This window comes from Spinacia oleracea, chromosome 1 (genome assembly GCF_020520425.1).
Source record: "Spinacia oleracea cultivar Varoflay chromosome 1, BTI_SOV_V1, whole genome shotgun sequence".
NCBI classification, from domain to species: Eukaryota; Viridiplantae; Streptophyta; class Magnoliopsida; order Caryophyllales; family Amaranthaceae; genus Spinacia; species Spinacia oleracea.
In genome coordinates, this window is record NC_079487.1 from 24,216,846 (window position 1) to 24,226,292 (window position 9,447).

General features: G+C 36.5%; 1 protein-coding gene across 3 annotated transcripts; it reads right to left on the reverse strand.

The window, feature by feature from the left end:
• Positions 1 to 449: 449 nt before the first annotated feature.
• On the reverse strand, positions 450 to 5,976 carry LOC110779649 (uncharacterized). 3 transcript variants are annotated; one of them, XM_021984132.2, is made up of 5 exons: positions 5,708 to 5,976; positions 3,640 to 3,908; positions 2,411 to 2,649; positions 1,158 to 1,306; positions 450 to 904 (listed from the first exon to the last, which is right to left on the reverse strand). In XM_021984132.2, exons 2-5 carry the CDS (start codon positions 3,816 to 3,818, stop codon positions 668 to 670), a joined length of 804 nt encoding a protein of 267 aa, XP_021839824.1. In that variant the 5' UTR covers positions 3,819 to 3,908; positions 5,708 to 5,976; the 3' UTR covers positions 450 to 667. The 3 variants fall into 3 exon arrangements, with proteins under 3 accessions (XP_021839824.1, XP_056691155.1, XP_056691156.1); XM_056835177.1 differs by having other exon boundaries at positions 5,694 to 5,976; XM_056835178.1 differs by lacking the exon at positions 5,708 to 5,976 and having other exon boundaries at positions 2,411 to 2,683; positions 3,640 to 3,900.
• Between the last annotated feature and the right edge of the window lie 3,471 nt (positions 5,977 to 9,447).

Genomic DNA, 9,447 nt, shown 5'->3' on the forward strand with positions numbered 1-9,447 from the left:
GCAGATTTAACAGCCAGGTTTTGCAGGGCAGCGTGGAGTTTAATACGGATGGTAGTCAACGTTCTAAGGAGATTTGGGGACAAAACTTACTGGATCGAGAATCGAGAATCGAGAATCGAGATATCGGTTAAGTGGCAGTTTGTTTAGTGGTAACCGTTCACTTCTTTGGACCTGTATGCCTATGGAGTAAGACTTTAATTTTATGTTTCTATTTTCTAGTTGGTTATCATTCGCATTTAAGTGGATAGTTTCAAACATTCCAAAATACGGATTCAGAATGATGTTTATGGAATTGAATTCTGTATTTGGTTCAGAGGCCATGAAGTTAAATTACTTTGTATTATTTGTTATTTTCATTACACTCGGGGCATGTTTTACTTCAACTTAAGAATCAGTATTTGGTTTAACGGTGCGTTTATTTTTTCTAAATTATTGCATTCATTCCGAGCAATGGAGAAATGGAATTTCAATTTATTCAAGAATCATCAAACTGTATCAATACAACAGTAACCAATTTTACACCCACAAAATGGTGACTCAAAAAATGGCTGCTTCTAATTATGAAAATTACTGTATAATTACAGACTTTGAATACGATGTAATGGAAATAAAAAAAATCATCGAATCCAGATACCATAAAGTCATCAAATCAGCACAGACAGGTCCTTCACAGTGCCTGAGACAATAAACTCTTGTCTTTGGTTTCGATTGTAGCCTCCAGTTCTTCTGCTGTAAGAATTGTGGAAGAGGGATCAAAATTCGTAGTATAAAGAGACGCGATTTCATCCAGTGGAATGGATGTCAATGAAAAATGGGTTTCAGCTGCTTTGATGGTTCGATCTATGAAATCTGATCTCGGTAAAATGTCCTTCATGCGGCAAATAAATTCTGAATGATCCCTTTCCTGAACATGAAACATATGTCTAATTTCAGAGAACAACCAGTTGCGTTTTAAGAATGCATTTCAGAGAACAACCAGTTTCACAAATCTCGTTCCCACTGTCAGAGATTCACGATTAATAAAAGGAAAAAGAAAATAAACAAGCAGAGCTATATTAATTCAATAAGGTCCCTGAGTATTTTAGTGGCCATTGTTAAATGCACAGCAGTAAGTGCACATATGACATAAGTTTTGCATTAGAAAATAAGCAACACACCTGTCTGTACTTTGGTGCTCGCTGAGGTATTTTCAAGTACGTCATGTTTGCATCTTGATAGTCCCACAAAAATGATGTGTGGTGGATCCACCGATTTTTAGTGATGGATTGAGCATTTCCACCAAATTTCCGGCTGCCAAACACGTAATCTATGGAACAGCAAAAACAATGTTATCTGTTAAAAAAAAAAACACTTCAGCATTCAGCACAACAAACATGAGTGGATGTTCTTCAAAAATAGATCACACCATTTACAAGTTTTGATATAAATTAACAACAGCATGACTTTAAGATATTAAGTTTTTACCAATTTCACTCAATATACTCCCTCCGTCCCATAATATAGTGCCCGTTTGACCAAAATCACGGTTATTAAGGTAAAGGATAACATTGATAATAAAAACAATAATGATTTGTACTTTCAAGATAAAGTACATGTTAGTTGGCAAAAATGGAGAGATAAATTATAGATTAAAGGTGTGTACATAATAAATAGGCCTAAAAAGGACAAAAATCAAGCACATGGGTTGAATAAAAGTCAAAAAGTACAATTTTCAAAGTAAAAATTAATGGTTTAAAATAGAAATAGGCACATCATTTAGGGACACCATTTTAGGAAAACAGGCACTATATTATGGGACGGAGGGAGTAATAAATAAAAAAATTTATACCATTAGAATTGTTTCTACAAGTACTTTCATAGTAAAAACTATTTACAACTTTTGATACTCCCTCCGTCCCGGAATACTTGACCTGGTTTCCTTATCGGGCCGTCCCTTAATACTTGACCTGTTTCTAAAAGTGGAAATATTCTAAAATATTATATTATTTCTCACTCCACCCCTATTAACCCACCTACCCCCTACTCCATACAAAAAATAATTAAAAATTCAACCCCTACTCTCCCCCAACCCCACCTCTTTACACATTTCCCACTAACTACATTAAAATAATACCCCACTATCAACTACTACCTATTAAATTAAATAAGTCAATTCAAGTCCCTTAAACTCTGTGCCGGTCAAACCGGGTCGAGTATTCCGGGACGGAGGGAGTATAAATTAACAATCAATCAAGTTATAACCTCAATCAAGTGGGTGTCGTATATCATAAACCGTAACAGAGTATTCCATAACTGAATCATTTGGTGGAAAATGAAATGATACTGACTCAAGAAATTAAATATTTAAAGAGTCATCTAATGCAGGATAACAGGTAAAAACGAAGGATTTAAAAGATGCATATTATATTACCATTTTCACGTAGCTTATAATCCAGAGCTCCATGAAAAACTTCATCATATAACAGGCTACTCCATGCCATTATTGGCTGAGGATATGCTTGCAAACCAGGAACAGCCTCCTTGTTGCATATGAATGAAACAAAGATTGTCCCGTGATCAACAATAACAGTACCTCCCCCAGTGAAACGTCTGATGACAGAAATCTTATCTCGCAGCACTGACTTAACATCAACAAGTTCCGCTGGCTTCCTGATTATGTCAACGAACAAGATCTCAACAGACTCTGACATCAAGTGGAATAACTCAAGAAAGCATGCAAATATTTGAAGCAAATCCTATCCTTGACGAACTTGGAAAATCTAAAGTGAATCACCTCATCAAGCTTTAAATAACATATATTATGGAGTTCACTGTCATCATACAAAACTACGTACAGATAGTGCAGTATCAATTACATCAAGATGATTAATGATAGATCCATGACTTAAATCTAGTCACTATTTCAGTGTGGAGGCACACTAACGGAGCTCAGAACTACAATAACTTTATAGCTACAAGAATGTTGAATAGCAAACAGCTATATACACTCCAGGCCAGACAAAAATGTCATTATAGCAAAATCTAGGCAATACATACTGTGATGAATTTCAGGAAACACATTGGAACGTTATTAGCAGAGGTGCTGCACCTTTAAATATATCGAAAGAGATAGAAAAGCGGCATGCTCGTTTCTACCCAAAGCTCAGCACACATACCCAGAAAGCAACAGGAGGTACCAACCTTATAATCCTATTTCAAGGGTCTAAACATTCAGCAGTTGCAAGTTGAAAATCAAAGAAATCACTAGGCAGTTTAGGAGATACTACAGCGCACTATTAATATTGGAAGAGAATACATCCAATCTTGAAATAAATTTTAGAAAAAATGCAGTTAAATTTCTTGGTCAATGTTTTCATAATAATAGTTAGACCAAAAAAACTCCATACTTCCTCTGACGCCTCAAATTAAAAAGTGGCCGAACATAGTAGAGAGGATAAAACTATTTGGATTGACATAATTCTTTAAAAAAAAAAAAAAAAAAACAGAGCAGCCACTTATCAAAACAGGAGAATCCGTTGTTTACAATATTCACATTATCATTATCATACCTTAGGTACACTTACAATAAGTGACATAAGGCTAACCGCAAAGCTACTTGTTACGCTCAATGGATTTACAGCACCAGGAAAAAGGACATACCCAGAAATTCCCATGACAATTGCAGGATCAGGCGTTCCATCATTGATGATGCACCAATTATCTGATGAAGTACGAAGCAGCTTTTCTTCCAATTGTAGCTGTTGTAGTATAGGTACTCCATTCATTCTCACTAGGTTCATCAACGGAAGCCGAAAGTTACTGAGCTTGGATATAGCCATTCAGAACCAGGATCCAAGTAATAAATACTTTTGAATATGTTATTATAGTGCTGCTCCTCGGATTTTGAGATAATCCACAAAAGAAGTCCCCTACGAAAGGACGGGGGAGATTTAATAACAGTTGGTTAAATTATCATATACCTTATACCAAACTTTATATCCCGAAACTCCATCTATGATATTCTAATACATCGACCTCATAAGTCATAATACAGCTTCTCAATTACAAGTCAGGGCAAACAAAATTAATACAGCTAAAAAGAAGCAAAATGCAATCTTCTCTCCCTGGAGCTCTAAAAATAAGCACTCCTACGAAATTCCAAACTCTCTTCTCAGTAGACTAAGCTGTTTCAAGTTCTTAAACATTGATGACAGAACTTTTTCTGACTTTTGCTATGAGGGCAAATTTGACTCTGCTAAAGCCTATGACCACTTATTAAATGATGATAAAAATTTCTCAGAAAACATAGATGATTGTAAGGCCTGGAATAGAATTTGGAAAATCCCTGGCCACCAAAAACTGAGACACTTTATTCTGGCAGCGGTGTGATAAACACCCTGATAATCACAATCACAGTAAAAGAATCAATCTTCCTAACGCCTGACCCTTCTGCCCAAACCAGAACAGAAACCCCAGAACACTAAGGTCTTTTCCTAGAGCATCTTAACCATCGAACTTACTGCCTCAACCTCCTAGCCTTCATTCTTACCATGACTTCAGACCTTGGCTAACTGTAAATTTCACCTCTCAATTACCTTCTTCCTCTGTACTGTGGAAAGTGATCTTCTCCTTTGCCACTTGGACCCTTTGGAGGAGAAGGAACAATTGGGTTTTCAATCACAATAATACCCCCATCCGATCAACTGCAAAGCAGTGTATTTGGGCTGCCTGTGAGTGGTAGCTTACACAGAACCAAAACTCGGGAAAAAAAAGAGCCCAAAAACATTGGTTAAAACTAACTGATACTACTTTGAAGGTAGGATGTAGAATGTGTAGCAATTTGCAGGAACAATATGGTGACCGGAAGGAAGCTACACTCTGGAAAGGTTATTGCAATTCACCACTTGAAGCTGAAATGATAACCACCAAGCTGGCACCACAACAAAACGTCGAAACAAAGTGGATATATTGCGTTTTAGCAACTGATTGTAAACAGGTGTTGCAGGAGATTTACAGAGAGGGTCAAACACAAACAAAGCTGACAAACATTACCACTAAATTCAGGGAGTACATTGATCAGGTTGAAGGGCTACATCTCGAATTTGAAGGAAGGGTAGCTAACAAACTGGCAGACTTTTGGGCGAAGGAAGCAAGGAAATTGTGAATTATATGTATAAAACATCCTATTTACTAACCCTTACTGGTTTGTAATGATTTTTTTCAGTGACAAACTACAATATTTCACTATTTTGGATGATTGTAAGAACTCCATTATCCCACTTCAGAGAGCAACTTTGCTTAATGCTTAATGATTGACTACATTTTAACAAAAACAATTGCAATCTTCACACTATGATCCCAATTATAATATTCTCTGCAACCCAACAATATTGACCCAAAAACCGAAAAAAATCAAAGAAAACCCTACTCAATATTCGATTAAGAGGCATAACCCCTCCCCCTCCTCAAAATTGTTCATATTTCAGAATTCAAAGTCCTCAATTAAACCAATATCAATCTAATGCCACTGAAAACTGAAAACATAATAGCAAATTAGCAAGTAGCAACACAACAGGATTACAATTTAGAAGAAGAAAACAAGTAGAAGCACGAATGCCAATTTAAATTCAATTTTACAAGGAATTAAAAGTGAGGAACCCTAACTATTTTCTGAATTTGTTCAAGTTTAATTTAAAAGGAATTAAGTAAAGCACCAGCAAATCTTAACCTGCAATGGAGTTAGAGAACGGCAAGCAAGTGAGCAACCAGCGCAGCCGGCCAGCCGCGCAGCCGCGCAGGGTTCCTTACTTCCTTCAATCGGCGACAACTCGACGAGGGCCACCTGCTCCGCTGCGGTCGGCAGTTGGGATTGGGCGGCGGCGGACAGAAGTAGAAGAGCTGAAGAGGGGTTTGCGACTTTACGTAATTGCGTGAAAATTGAAAACCTCAAGTCTGAAACTTCATTTTCGTGCAGGGAGCAGAGCGGAGCCGAGCTGAGCCGAGAATTTGCGTGTTCAAGCTAGGCTTAATAAGAAACTTTTGAGCTCGAGCTCGAGCCGAGCTTAACCGAGCTTTCATTTTTCCTGTTCGAGCTTCGCTCATTTAAGTTTTTCGTTGTTCGAGCTTAGCTTACGAGTAGCTTGTTTAAGTTCAAGCTCGAGTCGAGCCGAGCTATTAGCAGACGAGCCTTAATAAACAAGCTTTTAACAAACGAGCCTTAATAAACAAACAAGATTGAATTTAAACGATCATATTAATAAGAGAAATATTATTTTCAAAAATTATAAAATATAAAAACATAAATTTAAGGGTTTTGACCATTAAGAATATTAATACATCCTTGATTGAAGAAATAAGAATAATAAACATATACGGTTTTGGTAATTTGGGTAGTATACTAGCATTTAGTTAATTTCTTACCCTTAATTTTAGCATAATTATATGAATATATCATACTTCCTCCAATCATTTTTACTCGCAACGTTTGTTACTTTCACGCATGCCAATTCACAACTTTGATCATTAATATCTTTAATAACCAAAAATTATAAAAAGTTGATATTTTGAAAATATATATTAAGACGAATCTAACAAGATTTCACATGACTATGTTTTATCTTACGTATAAATCACCAACAATAGTCAAAGTATAATAGGTGAATAGTGTAAAGATCACTAACGTTACGAGCATTACAAACCGTAGGAAGTAATATATTATTTGTTAATATTTTATTATATTTACTATAGAAACATTTTTGTAGAAATTTAATATAAACGAGCTTTTAATGAGCTTATAAATGAACACGAACGAGCTTGTAAACGAACATGAACGAGTTGTTCGCGAGCCTAAACGAGCCGAACAATAGATTGTTCGAGCTAGTATCATTTATTAAACGAGCTTAAAATTTTTGTTCAAGCTCGTTTGTTTACTAATGAATGAGCTTGACCGAGATTTGACCGAGCTTGTTCCCGAGCTGTTCGCGAGTGTTCGGCTCATTGACATCCCTATTTTCGTGGGTTTGAATTTTTTTTTTTTTTGTTCAATTGTTTTTTACCACCTAAAAAAATTGACATATTATTTTTTACCACCTAAAAAATTAAATTATCTTGTACCACATAAAAATAAAAATATATATTGTTAACCACCTTTTAATCGGCCTTTTAATCGGAAAAATAAAAAGAAAACAATGTAGATACATTTCAATGACTATATTTTTTATTTCCCTCTCTTCTCCCACGATATTCATGTATATAGCCTACTATTTTTCCTTATTTTCCATTAATTCACACAATATTTTCGTCCATCTTGTAGGCAGGGGCGGATCCAGGAATTTATAAATGGGGGTCCATTTTTTTTGATTTGCTTTCTAATTTCTAATATTTGCTCTTTTTAGGGGGTTAAAGTTGAGAGGTAAGTAGACAAAATATTAAAAACGTTATAATAAAATTCGTGGAGGATTTATGATCTTTAATTTTGGTTTTTCATAACAATAAAACCCAACACTTAGTTCAAATTACAACAATAATTTGGCGCAACTTCAATCTAAAATGAAAAAAACGAGTTTATCATAATTTGAAAGAGATTTACTTTATTACAATAATTGTCACTGAACAAATAGCACACAAAAACACTAATAAGAAAAATGAACATCATTTTTAACGCTTATGAGGCATTATGCTATTATATACGAAGGATTTAAGAAACATGCAACTATAAGTCTATAAAAGTGGAGTATAAAAATATATTATATGGAAAAATCTTTTTTTTATGGGAGGGTGTAGACACCTACTTTTGTCCCCATTCCCGAAAGGGAAGGTTCGATGATGAAAACATAAATCTCCACTTGACAACGCATCTCCTATAAAATAACGAATCTCAATCACCCTTCTCATTTCACCCGAAACCTGCTATTTATAGAAACCTGCTATTTATGGAAACATGCTAAAAATAGTAACTGCCGTAATGGGTAGTTGTTAAAAGTGGCAAGTCATAAAAGATAGAAACCTGTCAGAATTAGGTGTTGCACTCCAACATAAATCCTAAATGAGATAGAAATTGCAAGAGAATCCTATTCCTAATACGATTCGAAAATAAGAGTTACGTATTAATTAAAATCCTAACGAACCTAGAGTTCGTAACGGGCCCAGACGCATTCCGTCATAAAGTTGATACGCACTAAAAGACTCGATTAAATCTCAAACACTCCGGATTTCAGGAATCCGAATCTGACTAAGAAAACAGCCCAGACCCTATTTTCAACGCCTGGCTCTTCGGCGCCCAGGCCTGGGCGCTGGAATTACCTGGGTACGTGTTTTTTCCTAATTCCTCGTGGATTAGAGCTCTACAATTCTATCTTTCCACGAACTCTTTTCTATAAATATAGCCCAAGTTCGACGTGAAAGAACACACACAATTATTATTTCTGAGTATTGACTCCAACCCCTAAGCCTAAGCCTCACGCTGCGAAATTGGTCACGCGTTCTGTCACAATCGATCCATAAATCGAACAGAACGTATCCTGTCCCATAACTTGAGATTCGTTAAATAAAAGGAGAAATAGCAAAGTCAAAGTGGTTAGTTTTCTGAGAACCGTGACGCACCTCTCAAGGGTGCGTCGTAATGTGTCCCTTTTCTATGATTTAATTGCTTTCCTCGCCCTTTTTATGAACTGTTAAACTAATTAAATCTGATTGTTCTATCACGCCTAATAAATATGATATTTTTGGGAAAATCGATTATCATGCTAGGTCCCTTAATGCAATCTAAATCAGATAATCACGATCGATCTAGTATTATATGTTGCATATTGTTAAAATCAACTCATATTAGTTTAATAGTTAACGCATGTCCCTTCAATTATTTATGCTGAGCTAGTAAGGATATCCTGCCTCTGGAGTTATCGACGAGCGAGTACTCCTCTCGGTGGTTACAGTCCCCCGAACCCTCAATCTCTACCCTGCGGGTGTACGTTGAGAGATCCCCACACCAGGGATCACAAGGGAACCTACGGCCGTGGTGGTCAAACATAATTGCACTCCCTTTATGTCACGATAACCGGGTTTTGTCAGTTTTTCTCATTGTCGTTAAAAACTGAATGACGACTCCTATATTACTAGTCAATTGGGTGTAAACTCACAGGAAATCCAATTACACTTGATTTGACAAAAAGAAGCGTCACACCCACGAGGGACGAGGTCACGCATTAGCCTCGTGCTTTTTCGACCCCCTCACAGTGGCGACTCCACTGGGGATAGTGAAGGAAATACTCGTGCTTGTAGGTAATCAAAATAGCCGAAGGGTGATACGATCCTACCCCGCGTTTATTTCCCCATCAAGTTGGGACGACCTGAAAATCAGCATATTAATGTGAACGGGCAGAACCGCATAATGAATCTTGGCTCCCTCAGGGAGTTTGGACTAAGGATACCCATCGCCAACCGGGGGGTGCATACTCTTCGAATGTTGTC